Source organism: Serinus canaria, chromosome 1A (genome assembly GCF_022539315.1).
Source record: "Serinus canaria isolate serCan28SL12 chromosome 1A, serCan2020, whole genome shotgun sequence".
Classification (NCBI taxonomy): domain Eukaryota; kingdom Metazoa; phylum Chordata; class Aves; order Passeriformes; family Fringillidae; genus Serinus; species Serinus canaria.
In genome coordinates this window covers 58,185,935-58,209,897 of record NC_066314.1, presented here as the reverse complement: position 1 = coordinate 58,209,897, position 23,963 = coordinate 58,185,935, and the positions used below count along the sequence as shown (strand labels likewise).

General features: G+C 44.9%; 1 protein-coding gene across 6 annotated transcripts in view; it reads right to left on the bottom strand.

Annotated features, from left to right (window-relative positions):
* Positions 1-23,963, bottom strand: part of LOC103819610 (uncharacterized) — a 28,875-nt gene that overhangs the window by 4,259 nt on the left and 653 nt on the right. Inside the window, exons 1-16 of one of the 6 annotated variants that reach the window (XM_050987874.1) lie at positions 20,643-23,236; positions 18,896-18,999; positions 18,352-18,501; positions 16,923-17,097; positions 16,172-16,283; positions 15,077-15,183; positions 14,168-14,294; positions 13,448-13,568; positions 13,096-13,181; positions 11,958-12,082; positions 10,727-10,786; positions 6,867-6,933; positions 5,168-5,262; positions 1,954-2,068; positions 1,062-1,199; positions 207-373 (exon numbers count right to left, since the gene is read on the bottom strand). In XM_050987874.1, the coding sequence (XP_050843831.1) occupies positions 207-373; positions 1,062-1,199; positions 1,954-2,068; positions 5,168-5,262; positions 6,867-6,933; positions 10,727-10,786; positions 11,958-12,082; positions 13,096-13,181; positions 13,448-13,568; positions 14,168-14,294; positions 15,077-15,183; positions 16,172-16,283; positions 16,923-17,097; positions 18,352-18,501; positions 18,896-18,930 (1,680 nt within the window). In that variant the 5' untranslated portion in view covers positions 18,931-18,999; positions 20,643-23,236. Of the gene's footprint in view, positions 1-206; positions 374-1,061; positions 1,200-1,953; positions 2,069-5,167; positions 5,263-6,866; positions 6,934-10,726; positions 10,787-11,957; positions 12,083-13,095; positions 13,182-13,447; positions 13,569-14,167; positions 14,295-15,076; positions 15,184-16,171; positions 16,284-16,922; positions 17,098-18,351; positions 18,502-18,895; positions 19,000-20,642; positions 23,237-23,963 lie in introns of those variants that run through there. The other 5 variants (XM_050987867.1, XM_050987887.1, XM_050987883.1 and 2 more) reach the window with 5 other exon arrangements.

Sequence of the window (23,963 nt, the reverse complement as noted above, 5' to 3'; positions counted from 1 at the left end):
CACTGCTGCTAGGAGCCAGCAGTACACAGACAGACAACTTGATTTGCTTTCAGAGCTGTGTATTCCACCCCCCCAAACTCATACATTTTCCAGCAGTGATGCCATGTTTCCCAGGACTGCTGCCATGACACCAGAAATAGCAACCGTGCCATATGGTCCAAAAAGGAAGCAACTGAGAGCTCAGAGTTAGTTTTCCATGCCCTTACCTGTTTGTGAGCTCCTGGATAAAGGGAGATGCTCCCTCCCAGGCTCCTGCTGCACAGGAGGACGCCGTGAGCACCGAGGGTCACCACCACGCAGTGCAGGTGGGCCAGCAAAGGGCAGGCCAGGGCCACTGCAGCCTGGACAACATCCTCCAACCTGGATGGCAGCTCTTCAGAGAGAGGGGAGGGAAAAACGTGCTCAAACTGTAAAGGTCCTCAATCAGCCTGTCTGTGGGCTGACAGCCTATTTATGAGCCCATCTACTACTATTTATAGGCACTTCTACTACTATTTATGGGCACTTCTGAAATGTGGTTGTTAACATTTTTTTTCCTTATATTATGGGAAACATGGAATTCTCCAGAGTTAGACTTCCACACTGTACTTCTATACTGAGGAACCCTATTCTCGAGGCACTAAGCATGTGTCTGAAGAGATCAAAAAGCTGTCTTGAAGCATGACTTCCTTATTTCAATTCTGTTGGATTTCCATCTGCATTTGGTGGGGTGTGTCTCTTCTGCAAAGGGTAGTATTGCTGGGACAGGTGCCCTCTGAGCATCATGCTTCAGGGACACGTTGACAAACCAGATATTACTCCTGTTTAGGTGATGAAGTGAGGCAAATGGGACCTCTGGTTTTGGGCAAGGAGCCCTCCCAGGCCTACTGTGATCTCTGATGGGTCATCAGTCCATACAGCCCAGACAGAGATGGCAGTAAGATGCAAGATACCACGAGCACTCATGAGTGCCCACTATGCTATAACCCAATCTGCCTGTATTAGAGGCTGAAGCAGAAAATGCTCTTCTCCAGGATCTAGGTTATCTAAAAGTCTGACTGACCCTTCTGAGTATTCAATACCTGCAGGCAGAGGGTTCCCGAGGGTCCGATTTATTGCTCTCAGCTCTTGCAGGTTGGGGGAAATGTATGTGAGTGCTTTCCAGCTGTCTGAGAGGAATGGCTTAGAGGCTTTGTTCTCATCTGTTGGCTCATAGCACACTTCAAAACAACAATGCAATTGGTTAGTTAATTAATAAATTAGTGGTTCATCTCTGTGTCAGAGCAGGATGCAGTGGAGAACACTTAGCATAATCTTCACAACTAGAGTTACACCTTCAAATTATGAGACACTCCCCCAAACTTGGGACAAGGTCTCCCAAGGTTTCCTTCTCAGTTTCCAGCAATGCTTCTGGCTCTGGATGATATGACCACACCCCAATTTTGTTCCTCCAATTAGCTGGTTTTGGAGCCTCTGCCAGGTTTTTAGATCACTGTGTCCTTCTTTGGGCTTTGCTTTTAAAAAGGAAGGCGTAACTCCAAAGGTTTAGGAAGCTTTGTGAAAGGTCCCCAGCATACCAGTGGAGGGGGGAACTTATGGGAATGGAAGAGAATTCCTCTCAAAAGATGCTTTAGTGCTTTTTCTGAGAAGCAAACTATATTGCTGCTCAAACTGGCAGAAGTGCTCAAATTGCCACTCGCACTGAGATTAAAAGCTCAGAGAGCAGCATTCCCTGGCCTTCTGGCAGTGCTCAAGGGCTTTACCAACTATGCCTCAGGAAATGTGGTTCAGCTGCAGAGAGGAAAACTGCAGAGAAATCCAAAATGTTTTTCACATCTGAAGCAGAGTGGCAGAGTACAGAGAGAGGTGCTGAATAACCTGGCATGGCAGACAGTAAGTGGTTATCTCCAGCAAACAGCAGGGATGTGCCTGGACTGCCTTGGCACACATGCTGTGAGGGCAAGTTCTCCTTACCTGCTAGCTGGTGCTCTCGGGCTAGTTGGCAGACATACTGAATGGTAGAGAGAGGCACATTTCCATCAATGCAAACAAGTGGGGCCTGACACAGGCTCTCCTTGAACTGGGACACCTAGTTAAAATCCAGGACACATGGGAAAGACAGCCTGAGTCATTGCAGAGGGACAAAACCATTGCTAGTCAGACTTCATGTAGGATTTTGACTTGTATTCCAGCCTTTAGGTGCAGGCATGAACCTAAAAGAGTGATTCCCTAAGGAAAAATGATTTTTCCATTTGCCTCATCTCCTCCCCTTCTCCTTTCCCTGTTCCTGGTCATTAAGGGCTGGACTCAACTGGAGAGCCCCTCCAGCAGGGGAAGATAATTGCTGGTCCTGGCTGGAGCACTACAGGGAAATGGAATGCTGCTGTTTAATGCCACTGTAGGATTCCCTGGGCCATGCCTAGCTTGACCGCACCTTTGCTTGCTGTGAGTGCCATTTGGATGTCCTCTCTGCACAGTGTCTCCTAAGACAGGCTGTTCAGCAGAGTGTTTGACTCCTGGGTCCCACTGAATCCCACAGGGATGGGGTTCAGTGGAGCAGTGGAGTAGGGAGCTGCTGGTCTCTCCTTTGGCTCTCTGAGGTTGCAAAACCACTTGCTGGGATGCCAGGTCAGTGCTATGGGCACTCGATCAGCATCCCCCCGTGTCTCTGCCAGCCCTGGGGGGAAGAGGGGCTGCCAAAATGCACTTTGCAGCACAAGACTGCTTCAGAATTTCCACTGATCACAGCTGTTTTGTAAAGCTCAGGAGAATTAATCCCCCATGTAATGGTTTTCTGTGCCAAGGCTTTGGGAAGGCAGGGTGAGGATGGAAGTGGGAGTAATAACCAGATTTTTCCCTAGGAAAGCTCCACCTCATGGAGATGCCACTGGTGAGTAAATTGCACTTAACTTCCATGTTGCTGTCAGTCATGAAGCACAAGCTTTTGTTCTGTCAATAAAAGAAGGAGGGTGCAGGGATGGGGCTTTCACTGAATCACTCTTTAATCACTGCTGCCATTATGCTTCCCCGATGTTTTTGAATGTTTGGATCTGCTGAGCAACAGTTTCTGTTGATACAACTCAGCATGTAGAAACAACAGGGATGGTAGGGAGGGGATGGAACAGAAAAATTTGCTTTAACCAGTGTTCTGTCCACTTTTTTTTCTGCTTTTCTCTAAAGGAAGGAATATGGGTTAGGGTTAGGTTTATAATCAGGTTGATTTCTTGCTGACTTTAAGATGCAAAATTATAAGCTATCTTGGACAAGTTAATGAAGAGGATTCTGGCCTACATATCATGGATGATGGTAGTGTTGATATTTATAAACCAGAAACAGATAGAAACTCCATCTGGATCAGCAGTAATAGAGGGCTCTGGTGGCTTGTTATGCTGCCATGCCAGTGGCCAGTGACCAGGGTTAACCTCAGCATGTCCCATGCCCTCTGCACACCCATTCCCTCCCGGTACAAACATCACCAGTGGCCTTTTGGCACATGCCCACACTCTTTCTCATAAGAAAACTCATAACTCTGAGGGAATGCATACATATTGCTCTGTTATCTGGTGGTGGATGTCCATGTCTCCCAAGCCAAGGCTGAGCTCCCCAGCACTGCTGATCACGGCACAGTAGGTGGCTGTGCTCTTCCCCTCCAGCTGAAGGACGCGCTCATGTCCTGAAACAGGCAGGACAGGTACACACTGAGCACATTCCTCTTCCCTGCCACACTCAGCTCACTCTTTCTGTGCCCACCTGGTCTCCAGCCCAGCTTACTGCTCTCCCTTGGGATAAGCAGCCTGCCAGGGGTATCTCAGTCTAGGCAATGCTGGCCCCTGGCTATTTGTTAATATTTGCAATGCAACAAATGCTGCAGGTTAAAGCAATCCTTTAGTAAATGAGTGGCAGGTCTCTTGTGCAGTTCCACAGGCTGTGTCTCCTGTAAGAGAAGAGTGGTCTACAGCCCTGCCTCCTCGTCACCCATTCTCACAGCTTGTGTGGGATGGCATCTCTTGGTGGCACTCTGCAGACAGCAGTGACTTGTGTTGGCTGCCTCACTGACTGCCCAGCCTGGTTCTGAGCACACCCTGGAGCCATTCCTGCAGCAGTGGGGCAGAGAGCTGAGGGGTGTCCTTCCTTGGTGGCTCCTGGCAATGATCTGCTTAGGGAATGCAGGGCATATCTTGGAAAGAACATGTGGATGGAGAAATGTATCTATCTCGGGAGCTGACAGGGAAGCTGGAGATTTTAGGAAAAGGTTCCTCTCCAGCACTGGTGGGAATGTATTTTATTACAGGCAAGGATTGCTTGGTGGCTGGCCAGCAAGTCCACTTTCCCTTGGGACACTGCTTTCTTGCTGTGTAGAGAAGAGATTAGAGACACGGTGAAGCCTTTATAACCCAAAATAGAGTTCATATTCTCATTTCTTCATTTGCCAAGTTGCTCAAGCAGCCAGAATCAAGGCCCCATGGGCTCTGTTTGGACCCCAGGACCATGAGGGCACTAATAATAGTCAGTGACCCTGACCAGCCTCACCTGGGGACTGCACTCACAACCTGCCTTGCCCTTAGTCCTGCCTTTTCTCCATGAAGTTGCCTGATGGCCTAGGTGAGAGCCGCCTGCTGGGGTGGTGATATTCTGCCTTGCTGTCCTGGGGAGCTCCTGCTGCTCTAGCTCCCTGACCTGTGGACAAGCTGCTGCTGAAGTCAAGCATTCCCTTATGCACAGGTAAGTGGTGAATGCAGCTCTGTAGAGGATCCTGTCCTCTGAGCTGGGGAGGTGTCCAACCTGCAATTCCAGTGTCACATTTTTCTCTGTCTTGCGCTTTAACTAAACCAGGCTGGTTTTGGCAATGCTTTGTGTGTCCTCGGGTTCAATGTTTGCATATTTCTTGCTATGATTAGCCTTCTCTAGAATTGTAAGTTGTTGCTCCTGATTTACCTCTGCCTCCTCCAAGCACCACTTTCTGGAGCTGAATTCAGAGCCCATGGCTCAGTCTCCAAAACACACCCAGCCTGTGTTTTGGAGGTGGTTCCTTGCCTTCTAATTGTCTGTAGCTAAAGAAGCATTGAATTATTCCCACTCTTAGCCTGATGGAAGGTGGCTCTCATGTCTGCCAGGGTTGGAAAGAATTTTCCCTCTGTGTATTGTCATCTCTTCCAAGTTTCTGAGGTGCTACTTCTGTGACACATACCATGTGGTGGCAGTAGTGCAGGACAGACTCCAAATGCTCATCCTTCCCCACAGCTGATAAAAGGAGAGGAGCTTGTCCAAGACGGCTTAAACAGTCTAAAAAGCAAATGGAAACAAAAGCTGTTAACAAATCCACCAGAGTACTGTGAGCACACTGACAGCTGGTGCAGCATGGGTGTCTCTAGGAAAGCCCTCTCCTGAAAAACTTAATGCTCATTAGTCCTTGCCTAGAAGGATGTTCAAGATTAAATTGAGCTGTAGCTGCAGTAAATGACTGCTTAGGGCTGAGTGAGGTGTCCTACAGAGAGCTGAACCAGCACCCTGAAATTTAGGATCATTTGGAACATCTGGGAGTGGAGGAAAAGAGGGGGAAGCAAATTATGTTCTTTTCTGGCATCATGTCCTTTACCATCACAGGCATGTGGGTTTTCCCACACTGCTTCTGAGCACAGTGTTTTCTGGTGCTGGCCCTCCCACACTGCTGTTCCCACCATGATATCTTACTAAAACCAGTGAATCTGAATGTATTAATGGGAAACCCTTCCTCTTCTCCTTTCAAGTTACCACGCATTGTACCTCCGTGGGTGGCGTGGGTATTTTGGAGGATTTTTTCCGCTCAAGCTTCTTCATTAGTGATCTGAAGTGACAGTAGATATGTGTTAGGAGATTGGAAATGTCTAAAAGCTGGAATAGTCCTAAAATCTTTTTGTAATCTGTCCCTGTTAACTTCAATACAAGAATACTGCTCTGCTGCTGCTTGTGGTGGAGCCAGAGGTACTGTGTGCTCCTTTCCCATGGATAGGACTGTAGCCTTTCTTCTTCTGCAGTAACTCCTGTATAAGAATGTGGCTTTTGTTGATAGAGTGACAAAACTATTTTTTGGTTTTTTAAAGAAGAAAAAAGCTTAAAAGTTTTTTTTATCAATTAAGTAAAAAAAACACCTCATAGAACCTAAAAAATTTTACTTCAAACTTAAAGATAGCAAATTAAACAAAAGCTAAAAAGTCTCGCCTCAGCAATTTACTAGAAAAAAAAGAGAACAAAGAAACTAATTGCTTTTGTAGAGTGCTTTACCAAGAGCAAAAATCTCTGCACCTAACTCAGTTTTTCTTTGTAAAAAGTTTTGTTATTTTGCCTTTTATTAAAACTTTTATGTTTCTAACACTACCACAAATGCCATCCTGATAATTTCATGCTTTCTAAAGTAGCAAAGCTATCTTAAATGTAATATAAATCTCCAAGAGCTTATAAGACTTAGCTCAAAAAAACCATATATTACTCCTGTACCCCAGTTCCTTTTCTCCATGGGATGTGGAACTGTGAAACATCAGTTTGTAACTGTGATTATTCCTTTCATCTTGCTCTAAGCATACTTCTATTGTGTCTATATCCTAGCATGAATTAAATCTGAGGCTGCCCAGCAGTCATTGGAGATAGTGATGCTTATTTACTTTGATTCAGGGTTACTGCACCATGTGCTAGTTAACTTCATATTTGTGGACCTTCCTTTTCTTGATCTCAACTCCCTCCACTCTTATTTCTTGGAAAGGGTTCTGCCTTTTCCAGGCAGTCTGCCCACTAGTATATTGCCTAATGTGTCCCAAATCTTGTCAACATTCACCCTCTCCTCCTGTGGAAGGAGTACCAAAGGACACATCACAGCTGGTATGCACCAGCAGGCAAACCCAAGCACCAGGCACCTGCCAAGTTCCTTCCAACACCGCCAAAGGTTCGTCTCACTCTTCCAGGATTTGTTTGCCCACCGCCCTGGAAGAAAGAACAGCTCATTGGCAAAACTGCTTGGCATAGTTGCTAAGTCTCCATTATCATCTGAAGTTGATATTGCTGAAACATAGGTCAGCAATCAGAGGGAGCACAGGGCATCCAGCTCACAAACTGAGGGCAATACAAATTTCTAGAGCCATCTATGGACTTCTGTTTGATGACAAAGGCCTGCTTTCAAGGAGGGGAGACCCACTTGATCTCCCCATGAATTGCTAGTTTGGTCTTACTTGCTAAGACCTCCTAGAATGGCTAATGAGTGTTTCAAAGAGTATGAGTAGCCTTCTGAATTCACCTGCCCACAACAACCTGTGACTCCAAAGTTGCTGAGGCTCTGCCTTCAAGGCCACTTAGCTCCCACCTTAAGCAGTTTGAGTGAGTTATTTATTTATTTATTTCCCCTCTTTAACTGTAAAATGAGATTTGTTATCTTTGCCTGTACTGCCTCTGTACTTTATTCATGGAAGGATCTGTTTCAGAGACTGAAGAGTTTTTCACTGACCCATTGCTTCCCAAACATCTCCCTCATTAAGAATACCCTTCTTTCCCACATGTGCAGCTACCAAATTCTTTTCTCTTGCCTCTGCCTTCCACTCCTCTGTTCATCTGCCTTTCTGACACAGACAAATTGTCAGAACACAGGCAGTCTCTCACCCATCTCATTCTAATTCTTCTGCCAGAAAAATGACATCAGTTAGTATTCAGATCAATTTGGGCTTCATCTGACTCTCAAATGGTTTTAGAGCTCTTGTTTCATAAAATCCTGAAAACTATTTTCCATCTCTGAAGACAGCTTCCTCTGGCAGTCCTAATGCCTGTAAGCAGAAGCTCCTGGCCCAGTCCCTCTGCTCTAGACCAACCCAGGTGCACAGGAACACCCCTGCACATAACATTTTCCTTGCTTGTAAACACCACTATCTACTCTAACCAAGAACATGTCCTGCCATCTCACTGTAAGGAATATTCTGCTCCCAACAATCCCTGTGCTTGGGCATTCTCAAAATTCATTCTGAAACTCCCCAAGGATTCTTCTTCCCCTGTGTGAAGCAGCTCATCTGCTCTTGGCACACAATGCTTTCTCCTGCATCCAGCCCTGTGAGAGGCTGCTCTCCCATCTAAATATGATCTTCTATTTCTCTCATCTGACCTTCAGACTCTTTTTTTTAGCTCTGACTCTCCCCAGTGCTGTAAAATCTGGTGCTAATTTTTGATACCTTTGCTCTTCTCTCTGGCAGTTCTCCAAGCCCTAAACTGTTCAGGCCACCTGAGTAGAACTGCCTCTGTATAAGCAACCAACTGATGGCCTTTGTTCATCTTTGCCCTGCTTGTCACTCCTCATCAAATGCAAATGTCACTCCTCGCCAAATGCCCCTCCCTTGCCTTTGCTTGTGCTCCCTGGGAATTGCCACTGGTACTGTTGGAAGCGAGGATATTTCCATCTGCAACTGTATCCTGTTGAGAGTTGCAGATTTCAAAAGCAAAGTGAGTTTGGCTATTTTAATTCTGAAGCTCACTCTCTGTAATACAGGCAGCTAAGGGGAAAAATCCCCAAACCTCAGCACCCCAAAATACAAAGCAAGGGTGCTTTTTTAGGCAAGTCAAACAACCTGGCTTTGAACATTGGTCCCTATTTTAGTCTTTAAAGAAGGTGCTAGCTGCCATCAGCAATAAGTGGTTTACGTAGTTCCATTATCTGTGGTTTAAAACAGATGCCTGCAGGAATGGAGAAAATACTCATTAGCTCCTTTTGCTGCCTGGCATGCTGATCCTCTCTCTTAGTTCCCCATATATCCCAGAGGCCGAGCTTCTGGGTGTCTTTTTTATGCCAAGTCTTGCCCTAAGAGCAGATGCAGTCTCCTGCTCAGGGGTCGAGCTGTGGGTGACCTCTCCTGTTGTGGAATCCCACAGGGCCTAAAAAAATGAAGATGCTAAATCTCTCTTTAAAGTAGCAGGTGAGTACAGTGAGAGAGAAACCAGCAGCTGGATCTTAAAGAAAAATAAATGAGTGGCTCTCATCACACCTTGCCAACTCAATTGTAACTCTGAGTGGTATCCAAATATCTCTTCTTGGGTTTGGCTGGGGCTGGCCCAGATTAAAGAATTTAGGTGGAAATGGGCTTGCTAAAAATGATCTGAAATGAGGCTGGGCTGATGCTTTCTGGCAAAGTATCAGAGAATTGAGGAAGTCTCTGGAACCTTCTTCCATGTCCTAAGAGGTTTGAATTCTTAATATGAAAATGAGACTCTGCTCAGCTTCTTGGTATCCTGAGAGAATGATAACCGTAATGGTTTTTGAAGCAACTTTCTCTGAGCTAAATTGTTCATCCTTCTCAGCAGGTCAGTTACATATTAAGCATTCAACTTCTGGGTAGCCTTGAAAGCCATGTGGGAATTACAATCAGGTCAGATTACAGCTGCTTTCCTGCTGAGACAGCACAAGGAGGGAGTGGTACCCAGTGTTCGGCAACAAATCCAGCAGGCATAAAGGTGGGATCTGCTGGGTGTGGAGCCCTTTGAAAAAAATCTGTCTTTAAAAAGCCAAAACAGTGATACTGAGAGGAGCTTTTCCTCTGTACCTAACCACAGCAGCTGTCAGCTGGAGCTTTTTGGCTGGCAGTTCCCAAATCCTCCTGAGGCTTGGCAGCCACAGTGGACCATGAGCTCTGGGGCTCGCTGAAGGCAGAAGGGTGGCTAAGGCCTCACTTTTTTATGCAACATTAAAAGCCCCCTTTTTCCCTTGTCAGCTGTTCCCAGCAGGACCTACACTGGTCCTTGGCCCCCTCACCATGATAGAGGTGGTCCATAAATCTGCACTCATGTCTGACATGCCAAGGAATGTCTATCTTTCCTTGGACACAGCTCAGCTCCTTGTCCTGATGGCTGAGTGTAGGCTGTGTATGGTATTGGTTACATCACAGCTGAACTCTTGCTTCTGCAAGCTTTCATAACTGATGCCACAGCATATTTCACCCTTGACCATTGTAACATTGTTTGGCCCCTGCATCATTAAATAGCCAAATTCCTTACAGACAGCTTCCCCAGCACATTTCCCCTATCTGACTGAGAGGTCTTCACAGGCTGTTCCATCTGATGGCAGAAGCTTCCTGCCTTGGCTATCATCACAGAGTAATTTGAGACACCAAAGAAGTTTTGAGCAAGCTTCACCCCCTCAATCTGCAGTATTTTGTACAGCTTGACAAAAATTGCACAGGCCATGCAAATAGCTGTCATTTGCATGGGGGACTCCCAGGTTTGGTCCCCTTTAGCTTCTTGTTTGCTTCTTGTTCAACCCAAACTGAGACAAAGGGAGTCTGGTAGCATTTAAAATGTTCTAATTTTTAAAGCCACCTTTGGGGTTTTTTTTCCTTTTTTTGTTGGTTTTTGTGTGCTCGTATGAGACTCAAATCCTTTATGAGTACTCTGCACAGAGGCTCTTGCTCCTATTCGTGCTACTTCCCATAGTTAAGACAGTCTCAGACAGGGTTGGGTTACCTGGTGGTTTCCCTGCTCTGTGGAGGTTGTATGAGTGATGCATTGCTTTGTCCCTCTCTTGAGTGGTGATGGTGATTTTCACCTTGGGGACAGAGCAGGTCAGTATTTATCACTCCATTATCCATCTAAACAACACACCAAGCATGCAGCACTCCCAAGTGTGTGCATGCACACAAGTGGTTATCATCCAGGGCTAGCACCTTCCCCCCAACCCTTTTGGCTTGGCACTCCTGTAAAATCAGCTGGAAATATATTGGTGCTGAGAAAACTGCTACAGATACAGTACCAGGATCTCAGGGTTCTGTGCCTTGGCTATAAAGTCAACGTTGATACCGCCAATCACCACCTTCAAGAGGGAAGAAAGAGGTAAAAAGTGGTTGGAAGGACTTCAGGAAAAAGTTTCCAAATCTTCTTTGCTTTGCCTAGTCACTTTTCCCACCCTCTTGAAAGCTCTCTCATTTACAGTGTAAGGACCAGTGCTTTTTTTGAATAGTTAGATGCAGGTTTGTACTGTCCCAATCAGAAAGAATCAAACCCTCTTCTCTTTGTTGTTTGCTGAATTATGCCTGCCGACAGCCAGCCCCAGCATGGCAGGTGGGATGTTGCAGTGAACACACAGGGATGCTGATGGTTTCTCTGTGTGATACACCAGGCCTCAGAAACATTCAAGCACTGGTGTGTAAAAAAGCAAAGAAAATGGGAAAAAGTGGGCAGGAAAATGCAGTAATTTCTTGCAAGCTCCCAGGAGAAATTGCCATACCCATTGACACTTTACAGATCACTTCTTTTATTGCTCTACAAAGCCAGAATAAGCAGTTTAGCTCCACAAACAGGAAGTTTCCAGATTCTTTGGGGACATACAGATGTTTTTTCTCATCAAATGCTGGGTTATTGCCTCTGTAGTCACTGCCCTCTTTTATGTTGACAAATCTTAATGCAAATGGGTTTTAGAAAACCTTTCATGTCTCTAAAAACCACCTAAAAAGATTTCCTGCAAGTTACATGGCATAGACAAAATCCTAGAGAGTGAATAGAATATTAGGGTTATAGTAGATCTTGTTTGAGATGTGCTGTAACTCTTGTGATTTTGTCAGTCATGAGCAGGAGGCCAGCAAAAAGATATATTTATGGCTCAGCAGCTCAAAATATCTCTCCCCACCCTCTTCCAGGTCTATTCCTGTAGTCACAAGTTCCCTGGTACTAAGAGCTGTAGCGATCTGTACATAAGGGCTCAGTAAAAGGTGAAAAGGTGATTAAAGTTTTAATGGCCCTGATGGTCTAAGACTTAATGAGATTAGGCCATTGTCAGTGTCCATTTCTTGTAAATGTGGATAAGGGGAGGAGGAGAAGACACTTCTCTTTCAAGAATAACAAGGGAAGCTAAAGGGAGAATGCTGACAGAGTGAAGGAGAATGATTGGTCCCTGGCTGAGTCATCTTTCACTTTTGGGAACAGATATAAATTTATCTTGTGCTGTCAGCAGAGAGACATCATGTGGAGGCCAGCAGAGGACTCACTGGTTGGGGTGCAGTTATGTCCTTTTGCCCAGGCTGTATCCTCTTCCTTCTGGCTTTCTGTAGTTTGCTGAGGGCCACTGCAATGCAGCTGCCCACTCTGGCATTGTTCTGGATCAGTGCAAGGTCTGTTGAGCATTTCTTTGAGGAAAATAAAAAATAGCAGCGAGTCTGACCTGTTAGAAGCTTATGTAGGAACTGCTTAGAGGGAGAAAGCAGGAAAGACACGCTGGGACTTGATAGGTTTGATCCCCCATACCATAATCCTTTGAAGACAAGTATAGAGGAAGCCTGACTTTGATAGGTGGGGAATAGAAGCAAAGACTTCACAGAGAAAAGAGAAGCTGAAGTACTTAAATTACAGCAGAGAGCCTAAAAACCTTAGAGGATCTTGGTCAGCTTTTTGAGAAAGAGATACCTACTGAGATTTTGCCAAGTCACTATAAGCATTTTTTTTTTTTTTAGCAAATTGCACTGGGAGCAGAGTATCAGAGTCTCTGAAAGCCCTACTTTGTGGCTGCATATAGGTCTTACATCCAAAAATGCCTTTGCCATTCTGCCCTGATTGGTCAGGTCTCCTAGAGGGCTGGCAGCAGAGCCTGGATGTGAATCTTGCTCTCCCAGATCCTACACTGGCATCCCAGCCAGGACCTCTGCTTTCTCTTGGCTGTGCAGTAGGATTCCTGCTCACCCAGAGGTGTTTGTCCTCCAAGTCTCTCTTTCTCTGTACCCCCAAGGAAGGTTGGATAAGGCAGCACAGTGTGGATAATGTACAGCACAGTGCTCTGGGAAGCCCAGGGACCTTCCAATGTGCAACCCCAGCACAGACAACAGCATCCAGAGATTCCATCACAGAGCAGGCAAGCTCCAGGGTCAGATGTGAGGGATTTCCTTGGGCTCTGGACTAGCTGCCATCTGTGCTGCCCTCCAGTTTTTAATGTAAAAGGGGATGAAGGCAGTAAGGATGTGCCTGAAAAATCAGGATAGAGGTGCTAAACTCTCATCTGTTTGGAGGCACTGAAGTGTTTGCTCCTTGCAAGACCGTCAATAAAGTGACAGTGTTTGCTTCCAGGCATTATCAGAAGAGATAGAAAATACACTGGAGGACTTTCTTTTTTCCCCCCATTTAGTAAGAGGATACTAGAGTCCAACGATTTCCCATCAGTTAATTCTGTGAGCTTCTGTAACAAAAAGGGGGTCACTTCTTTGCCTGTGATTCCTTTGGACCTGCAAGTATAAAGAAAATGCCCACAGACGAGCTGAAATGGCATCAGAGGAGAAGCACTGTTGCCAGCAGATACTTTATCTCTATAACCACATACCATAACAAGTCCTGTAAACAAGCTTTGGGCTAGATAAAGATACAGTTGAAAATAAGTTCTGGGCTCACTCGTGCCCAAGGTTAAGCTGTGCTTAACCTAGCAGTGTCCCTGAATGTTTACTCCCCCAAGCCCATGGGCTGAGCAAAGGCAAAGGCTGAGGTTGCCTCTCACCTGGCTTGGCTGAGAGCTTGCTGGATGGCCTCTTCAATGGCCTGGCCCTGGACAGCTCGCTCCTGGGGACAGGGCACTGCTATCAGCACCCCGCTGCTCAGGCCCAGCCCCAGAGCGCTGTCTGCAAGAGGATGGCAATATTGTTAGTGGCACTCCTTGGAGGGAGAAATCAGGTGATAAAGAAAATGGACAGAGGAGAGTGGGCACAAGATGTAGGAAGCCTCAGAGCTCAAGCTCCAGTTCTTAGCTGACCCAAGATCAGGATCTTTTCCAGCTACTCAACCAATTCACCTCCGCCTATTTCTTTTGAGTCTGTCTGCACAGTAAAAGGGGCAAAGGCTTTTTTTTTTTTTAAACTGATTCCCCTCCTAAAGGCCCAGATGCTTTTTCTGTCCACATATTATTACATGCTGCTTCACTTTTATTATTCACATATTATTCACATATTATTACATTCCACTTCACCAGGTGGAATAAAACATGAATGAGCATGCCAAGCTGGCTGCAGCTGGCTTGCAGTTTCACTTGCTATAAAGACTGGACTTCTCTGCTGCTGTATTTTCAAAGCACTTTTGAATGTGCTTTTAAATGGGGAGGTGGGAATGGCACAGTTTTTCAGGGCAAATTTTTCTGCAGACTTAGAGAAAGTGCCTCATCCAGGGTAATTCTTGTGTCCCTCCTTTTCAGGGCCTTACATGACCTTTGCCATCTGAAACACACCAATGAGTTTAGCTGCCTCCTCTTCATCCCGGACATGGTATGGTGCTTGGAAGCCACTCTGGCGGGAGAAGAAGGCTGGGAACTCCCTTGATTCTCCAAAGGCAGCCACACACACACCCTGAGTCTCCTGCAGCAGTGGAGGTGAGACAAGCAGGTGATCAGTGGAAGGAAACTAAAGAATGGGACATTTTTCTTCTACCCAGAAAGAAAGAGGTCATGGTTATTTTTGTACATCCCATTCTACACTATCCTCTCTCCAAGAGCCAGACATGGTAAGTAGCTAGATCAGATCTGGCTCACTGAGACAGAGGAGGCATGTGCATCCTTTGTGTGTGCTTGGAGCTGATCCAAAGCCATGCAGCTGTCATTGGCACCATCCTGAGTCCAAGACAACACCCTGGGACCTGAAGACATGTAATGAACTGACAGGATATAAATGAGTTCTGCTTGCTATTGAGAAATATCAATGTTGACTGTCATCTAAAGTGCTGGCCCTGGTGGTTTCCAACATGCCAAACCTTAAAAGGTGACTGCTGAAAAACATCTGAGTCCCTTTTTAATTCTGATTTTATTTTAGTGTTTGAAGGATCTAGCTTTCCTGATCCATCAGTTTCTGGGAGCATCATCCTGGAAAAGCAAATCTAATACCAAAGAAAAAGGACATGGATAGCACTACCTTTGACCTCAGTTGGAGTAGCTGCTGAAACAGTCCCTTGGACATGGATGGATTTATGTTAGGGAGCAGCCAAGTGCTTGTACAGCCCTAGGACTACAGAACTGTAAATATGGCTTCACATCTTCTCAGTAGCAATTTCTGAAAATCTTTGGCTTAGGACCCATCCTAATGCCACTGTGCACTCTGTGCACAGAGTGCACATCTGCTTTGACACCACAGCCCATGCTACCTACCAGATATTCCAGTGTCCTGCCAATATCAAGGATAGACTTGGCTCCTGCAGATACAACAGCCACCGGTGTTCGTCCTAGCTCTGTCAAGTCAGCACTCACATCCAGAGCTGCCAAGGGACAAGCAGCACTGAGTTGGTGATTGTGCTGTACTCCAAGCTGGTGAGCTCTGACCTCCTAAAAAGTCACATAGGCCCAGGATGCCACTGCCTGACTTTAAAACTGCTGCAATCCACAAGCAAATATTAAAGGTTTAGATAATGACTTTTAGGTGTTGAGATTGAAAGAGGTATTGACAAAAAGAAGTCACATGGCTAAGGGCAGAGGTGCAGCCTTGTACTCTATCTCTTGGCTCTTCGATCACATTGATAAAGAGCATGCAAAATTTGGTAGAAAAGAAAGAAAAAGGTGTATGGCAAGGGTGAGGTTCAAGGAGATGCAATATCATTGAAGCAGATTTTGAGTTTGGAACTGACAGTGCTTGCAAAAAAAAAAAGAAAGTACCACAGGAGAACCTCAGGAAACTCCCTGGTCTGGAATTTATATCACATCTGAAAGGGATGGCACACAACAGGGCACTGCACTTGGGCTGTGCTGGAAATATATATGGCTGAGAAGAGAGGAAGCACCTAAAAGCCACAAACTGTACAGCCAAGACCAGGCCATCTCCCAGAGAGGAGAACACACCTCTAACACAGAGCACACTCTTTTGTGGCAAGGCTCTTCCTCTCCTCAGCTGAGAGAGCTGATAACAACACTGTGCTTGGCAGCCAGTATCAGGTTATCCAGACACTACAAAGAGGCAGAGGTGCAGTCAGCTCCTGTTGCACCAAACAATATCAACATAACCCTGCGTGAGCAAAGGATAAAGAGAAACTTCCACCCTCTTGACAACTGTGCAGGGCTCAAGAGGAATATTTGGAAGCTTCTGGAAAGGGGACATCAGGGAGAAAGCAAGCCTATTAGGATCAAGAAAAATGTTAACTTTATTCTTCTGAACAGACAATTACTGTAGGACAGGCTGAAAAAAATGAAAAAGAAGGAATTGAATGAAACTGTAGCAACACAGTGAAAAGTAGAATGAATTGTTGTTCTTACTGTTCTCCCCATGCCGATGGACACCTCCTATGCCACCAGTGACAAACACAGGGATTCCTGCTTTGTGTGCCACGATCATTGTTCCAGACACGGTAGTGCCACCAGACAAGCCCTGTTGGGGAACAACCAGTCATGGTCAGCACCCAGGGTGACATGGGGGAGCAGCTACAGCTGTGGTCTGTGAGCAGCTCTGCAGTGAAATTCTAACACAAACACTCTTTTAGCCAAAAGGCAGAAGAATTCACTTAGGAGCTGGACTTTATAATCCTTGTGGGTCCTTTCCAACTCAGAATATTCTGTGATTCTGTGAATCATCTGTCATCCCTGCCACAGAAGCTGTTCTTGCCCTGACAGCAGCGGCCTTTGCTGTACAGAGTGTTCCACAGGCAGCTAGTGGCACCTTTAGCTGCCACTTTAAGCCTGGGATAGCCTAAGTGTCACATAGTTTATATGCAATGAGAGAATGTCCTATCATGCCAGTAAGATTATTTTTAGCCAAATTCCCATGGCTTGCCAGCACAACCAGAATGACTTTTCAGGAGCCCTTTTTAATGTATGTCATTCCCTTACCCTGCTGTATCTTGAGTCTAGTTAGGGCCACTTTTGTGCTCACCATAGGATTCCACTTTCCATGATATTTTTGAGAGGTTTAAAAGCTACCTGGCATCAAGCTGGAGAGCGCTATACTGTTGCTAGAAAAGCAGCTATACTTTACTAGGAAAGACCACACTAGAAAGTTTGCACACCATACCTGGCTGAGGACGAAAGGAAAATCTCTGCGAGACACTTTAACTGCATTTTTACTGCTTGCCAAGAACTCCAGTTCCTCGTCTGTGAGTCCCACGTGGATCTGGCCCCTTAAAATACCTACAGTGGCTGGCACTGCTCCATTTGTTCTTACAATTTCTTCCACCTCTCTGGCCATGCTGAAATATGACAAACAAGACAATAATCACAAAATTATGGATGGAAACAATCAGGCAAGAAAACTGTCATGTTTGATGGGCATCATTCACAGTTCTACAGTTCTTGTGGTTTCAGCTACATCCTGTTCTTCTTGTTTCTGCCTCATGGCAGAAATGTTTGCCCTTGACCTTGAAGAAGTGAAGAGCTCTCATTTTCAAGGATGGCAATGCCCAAGCTTTGTGCTTCATTTTTGAGAAAAAGCACTTGATTTACAAGCAAATCTGGTTGTACAATATACTACTGAAAATACAGATCTTCTCAAAATAGGACTTTTGTTTATCTTTTACCTGTTATTTCTCTGACATAATAGACCTTCACAGAAACCCCAGGTAGTTCAACTCCTGCTCAAATGACCATGATATATTTTTCATAATACAGTCAGTGAGATACAGAGTAACAACAGTGCCAAAAATCTGCTGCCTTAGGGTACTCCTGGGCTGCAGACTAAGCCTAAGTTTAGCAGATTTTGTACTTGATCATTCATACAGTATCTTTTTTAGGAGCAGCTTCTTCTCCCTTTCTGAGTTATCTGTACATATGCTTGGCAATCTTTAACTACTGAAACTACCTCTACCCAAAAATCGAGTTTTTAGAGCTTCATTTTAAGAGAGAGTGTCAGGCAGAATAATGGCCAGGTAAAAAGCAAGATGGAAAATCAATACCAAAACCTTTCTGTGCTTTCTGGAAGCAAGGATGGAGGGGAGAGTGCAATGATTTCTGGCACTGTAACTCAATGAAACACGAGTCTACTGAAAACTGATAAATAAAGAGGTGGGGGGTTCCATGCAGAGTACAGAAGACAGTGAGAAGGAACCAGGAGCTCTCACAGTAGCTGCTCTGAGTGGGCTAAGGAACAGATTTCTTTATTGTGTTTCAATCCTTTTTGCATTACAAAAGATACAGGAAAAGAAATTGCAGAGTATTTTCAATGTCTGTACAAACTATGCAGCTGAAAAGGCTGATAGCTTTCTTTTAGAGCAAGTGGTGACATGATCTGCTGCTCTATTTTAAAGGAAGCCAGAAATTTAAGGTGTTGGATAAAGAGATCACTAGGCTCTCCATATTTGTCCTTAAAATTCCAAATACAATTGTTTTACACTTGAGCTCACAGCCTGCATGCCTAACAACCTGATATTTCCATTTGCTCTTGCAACAGCTTTGGCTTGACCAAGAATACTGATACCAATCCAGTAAGTTATGTGCTTCATTCTTACAACTTCACTGAATGAGGAACATCAACATCCACCACCTCAAATTCAGAGGATAGGCCATGCCATGTGTAATGATGGTGCTTTCCAAGGCTACAACGGGTCTCCCCTCCACCAGAGCTTCCTGTACAGAGGGATGAATCCTGACATAACCACCTGGGGATAAACACAGAAGAGTGAGTTATTTGTGTGGGTATTTGCAGTAACTACTGAGCTGTTTTATAAAAAGCAAATTGTCGTCATCACAACAAATTTATCCCCCTCTTCAGCTGTTCTTTGGGGTCAATTTACAAATAACTTCAGGAAAACTAGAGCTGTGTTTTATGTAAGTGAAATGAGTGCAAAACATCTCTACGGTTAATATGAATAACAATCCTCATCACCATCACTGAAGGATCCTCTGCCACCATTTTTGCTGTCGCATGGTTACTGTTATTCCACTTGAACATTACTGTGAACAAACCGAGCCCTGCAACCATGCCTAAAGATGGAAATATGTTTTAGAAGAGTGGAAGCACCAAGGATACCATAGGAACTCTGCACTACTCACCATGCAGAAGTCTTCTCACCTGGGTGGCCCCACATGCCATGGAGGACACGTGTCTTCCCAGGCTGAGGGTTATCTTCCTAATCATCTTGTGCATATGGATGCTCCTGAGATAACAGAGGTCAGGTGAAAAGGAAAGATGTAATTTAGCAATGATGTGACCCTAAGAAGCTAAACATATCAGTTCTTGCCTTGACCTTGGAAGATAGACAGCCCTTTGCCTAAGAGATGGCCTGGAATCTCCTGGTGTTTCGAGCATGAGCCGGAGTGGCAAAACAAAATGTTAGGCTGTAGAAATAGAGTTGGAAGGGGTCACCTGGCCCATTAATGCTGGGCTGAAATCATGATGGAGCAGAGGAAAGGATGAGAAGTAACAAACTGGGGAGAATTCTGAAGCAGAAAACCTTTTAAATTCCAAAGTGACCTGCTCATGATAGATGTCAGGCCCAGTCACAGCCACCTCCCACGTGAAAGGTCACAAGGACGAATCTACAAGGCAGAATAGTGCTATAGGGATAGGAACCTGTTTTTTTGCCAGTGTCTAGGAGAAAAAAAGGAGCTCAAAATGAAGCTGAGAACTGACAAACCAGACTGGAACTGCAAGGAGGAGAGAGCAGCTTTCCCTAGAGCTGGGAGTGCTTTATGCAGGCTCATGTTACATCATCCTTTTTAGCAGAGTGCCTTGGAAGCAGAGAGGCAATTCAGCCCCAGCAACAAACTCCAGAACTCCTCTGGTCTCTTAGCAACTCCTTTTCACTCTAATTAAATTCATTCCCAAACAGAGAAAGAGGGGGAGAGAGCTGTAAATGTTAAGAGTGGTCTGGTCTGGGCCTCAGGGCAGTTTCACTCAATGCCTGGCTGCTTCACATACTTTCCCTGGGCTTTTGGCCATATCCCTCCAGTCTCCCTGTTCCTCACCCCTTCACTGGGAGGAAAGGATTCCCTTCCTCAGTCCTTTGTGCCTATTGTTAATTCAGATGGCAAATTAATTAAAAAGCAGTACTGTGTTCATGTTACAGTTAGCAGAACATGGCCCTGCTCTCAGTACAGTGTGTGGCACTTCAGCTATATATAGAAAATTCTTGTACCCAGGGAGACTATATTTGCCCAAATCTAAAGACTTCAACTATACATGACAGCTTGGGCTGTGCTATTTAAGAAATGTGGGACTGGATCAACTAGACACAATACACACCTGACTGAAACACTAAGATTTTCCACTTTCCAAATCCTTTTCGTGATAAGCTCAGCAGCTTGAGCTGTTCATGGGTTCATGCAAATGTTCTGGCATGGCTCTGTGTGCCTACTCACCCCTCACTCTCTGGGGCAAAGTCAGCTTCAGAATAAATTCATTAGGCCAACAGGCCTACACCAGGGATCGGCTGAGCTGCTCGAGTTGTGCTCTGAATTTTAACAACTCCCCAAACTCAGAAGCACAACAACAAGGAGTGCCCAAGCTGTACTACTGGCCAGTGAATAAAAAGCAGCTGGTCACCACCTGAAACCCAACAGGGCTGAGCTGATATTCACAGGGAGCTCGGCCAACATCCAGCCTGAGCCGCCTCAAAGATTTTTGAAGCTTGGCAAGTTCTGCTGCAAGACCCATACAACCTTTTGCCTTGTAACCAAACTTTGCACATTCCTAGTGCACGTTTCAGGCAGCTGGAGCACGGACCTGCTCTCCTCCCGCCTCCCCTGTGACCCACGCTGCGTAGCTGAGCTCATGGAGCAATGGCCTGGTGTCTCTTACCTCTGGTGTCTGTCTCATGGAGGGAGGCTGGGTGGGTACTGGAGCGCTGCCTGGGCAGCCCTGGGAGGAGGCGGAGGAGGGGGTGTGCTGGCCAGAACTCCTGGCCAAGAGAATCCATTTATTATTAACTACAGGCACAGCTGAGCTCCACAACTGCTCCCTGCCCTGGGTGCAGGGGGCCACTTCACGGCAGGGCCAGGAAAGCTTCTGTGATTAGTTTTGTTCATGCAGAGCCAGATTTTCCCCTAGCTCTTTAAAAGACTTTTCTCATTTTTCAGATTCCTTTCCTGTTAGATTTTTTTTTTAAATCAGTGAATTCCTTGCTTGCTAAAACAATGCATTTGCAGACTGAGCCCCTTTGTGCTTATTCCTAAAAAGCAGAGGAATCACATTCATGCCTCCCCCACAGCTTTGCCAAATGCAGCTGTTAAAACCCTTTCTTCCCAGGGTAAGAGATCTTGGCCTCTCCAGCAAGGAAAGCTGTAGGTCTAAAGACAGCTGTGGCCATGTTTTTTACGATGCAGATACCTGGCTACACGCAGAACATGAGTTCACAGCAGAAACTATCATAGTCTCCTCCTATAACCACAATCCATTCTAGCAGTTCAAGGGCAGCTTTGAACAAGGACTGTGAAGTTAATGTTTGTCCCCTCCTAAAAAAACTATGATACTTTGATATCTAATGCACTTGTATTGTACATGTTTCAGTTTTACATTCTGCAGAAAATATCAGAGCTGAGATTTAGACGGCCATGAAGGAACTGATTTATAGGTTAAAAGACAGACACGATTCTGTGCAGTTTCCATGCACAACATAAAACTAGCTGAAATGATTATTAATGTATTGCTGAAGTAATCAGTGTCAGGGAACTGATTTTACTGCAACCCATTAATCAGGAAATCGTAAAACATAAGTTGTTTAAGCAGTATTTGCACTTTACACTTGTCCCTTTCAAAAGAAATTTCTCGCAACTTCTGTTTAACCCAGCAGTAAAAAATTGTGTCTTACTTTCTACATCCTTCCAGTCTCTTCAACTAAACACATCCAAGGAAACTTCAAACAGAGCTTGCTGAGTTACAAAGACAATCTGCCTCTGACTTCTGCTACCCAGTCTGGAGGGAATTTAATTGCAGGAATGATAGATTGCATCCTCAGATACCATAAAAGGATGCTGAAGATTTTGTGAACAATATGTTTTTCCTGGGAGGATGGGTAGCCAGATGTATTGGAAAGAAAATGAGTAGGTAAAATAACATTTTTTAAAAATACACACAAATTATAATGACATAATTTTATTTTCCATTAAATCTTTTTGGAAAGACTGCAGTATTGTAGGAATCTATCTGGACCATCATATTTTTGACATACGCTCAGGCCAGATGGCTTAGTAACCAAGCTGGTCACTCAGTTTCCAATTCTCAATGCAGTGGGCACCCAAGTCCAGCCTGACATATTAAGTAAGTCAGGGGTAAAGACGTTTTGCTTGATTTGTCTTTTTTTTTTCCTTAAATCCTGTAGAAAATCAGCCTGTTGGATTTTTAGCTCAGCTTTGCAACATGAACCTCTGAGTCTCTGAGACAAAATGGGGCAGGTCAAACAGGTCTCTGAGGGCACCACTGCAGTCTTCTGCATATCCCAGCTCTGGAATTGCTCCCAGCAGGCTTCTGCAGGGTGAGATATAGCTGACAATAGCAATGATGGGGTTTGGAAGCAGCCAGTAGGGAACTGGCAGGAGAGAAAGCCCTGGAGAAGAGCTGGAGACAGGTTTGTGTGAAAGTGTGGGGCAGCGTTTAACTCACTCCCTGCCTGCTGCGGTGTTAGCTGCCTTTCCAGTCCTGTCTGCCTGCCCCTGACCCGGAGCTTGCTGCTGCTGCTTCCCCCTCGGGGCATCAGAAGTAGAAGTTAATATTAAACAGGTTCCTGACTAAAATGGGAGCGGCTGGGAACAAAGAAATTGCCATGGCAAATTCCTACTGCTCACTGGGAGCTGGGCCCTACAGCCACCCTGGCATTTTTCTTTCTGAGTGATTCCTAGAGTTTACATCTCCCCTGAAACCTTTCCTCTCTCAGGGGTGTCACTGCTGGAGGCATTAAGGAAAAGGCAAACTCCACATTACTTTTTTCCCTGTCATGTCCACCAAGGGACGGTATTTTCCTTTTCCTGTGTACCTGATTTCTAAGAGTCTATTTACAGTTGTTAGGCTGGGATTTGCTCACTGGTGTTTCTCTGTTTTTGAAGCTTGTTTCTATGTTGCCAATATCCAGGAGACCTCCTAGGGACATGCAGAATCATACAGAAGATATTTAACCATTCACTTATTTTACCTTAGTGAGAACTGTGGTGCCTGGAACTATCTCTCTTGTCAGGGAAACAGTCTAGCCAATATGAAGTTCTGACAAAAGTTGCTGTTTAGTGACTTAACCTCTTTAACTGTCTTGACATCCTTCTGCTTTCATCAGCAGATTTTCATGATCATTCTAATGGATCCAAAATAACTTCCCAGATTATCTTAATGGCTTAAAAGTATTTGATTTTTTTTCCTAATATGAAGTATTTTTTCCTCCAGCTGTTTTTAACAGAATGCAAGACTGAACATACACACCTGGTGCCGTTTTTGAACTTTTATTTCAGTGCTGAACATTGCACGAAAAATGTTTTGTGATGGAATCAGGTGCAGTAAATAAGTTTCTTCTTTTAGATATTAAAAATAGTATTATCAATTCTCATGGGACAGTTTTCCATTGAACATCCAGGCTGTCTTATAACAGTCTTATAACAGGGATTTGTTGAACTGAATTTATGAGCTATTTGGCATTGATCACTGTGCTGATAATATCAGGAGGGAGTCTGCTGCATAGAGAGCCAGGATCAAGGTCTTTATTTGGGTGCTCCTTGTCCTGGATGAAGGTTGATCTTATACAATCATTCAAAGAAGTTATTCATTCAAAGATTGTTGGAGTTCATAGTTCATTCCAAGAACAAGCCTTTTTTTTGTGTTTTATGCATACCTGTACCTTGTTTTGAAGTTTGTTAAAATTGATATGTCTATTTCACCTCCTTTTAATTCAGAGCTCTGTTCACCCAAGTCTGGATTCTGCACATTCCAGAAAATGCCAGCAAGCATTCCCATTGCCTCATTCCTTGGGTAGTTCAAAGGCCCTGAAGTCATTGTTACAAGGAAATCTGAGGAGAGATGTACCTCTTCTCTCCTGTGCTCTTCCTAAAGTCCAGCATCTTAGGGGACTGTCCTAATGCCTATGTTTAGAGCACAGGCTTCATTTCAGTATTTTCTGGAGTGACTGATAGCCTGGATAAGTTT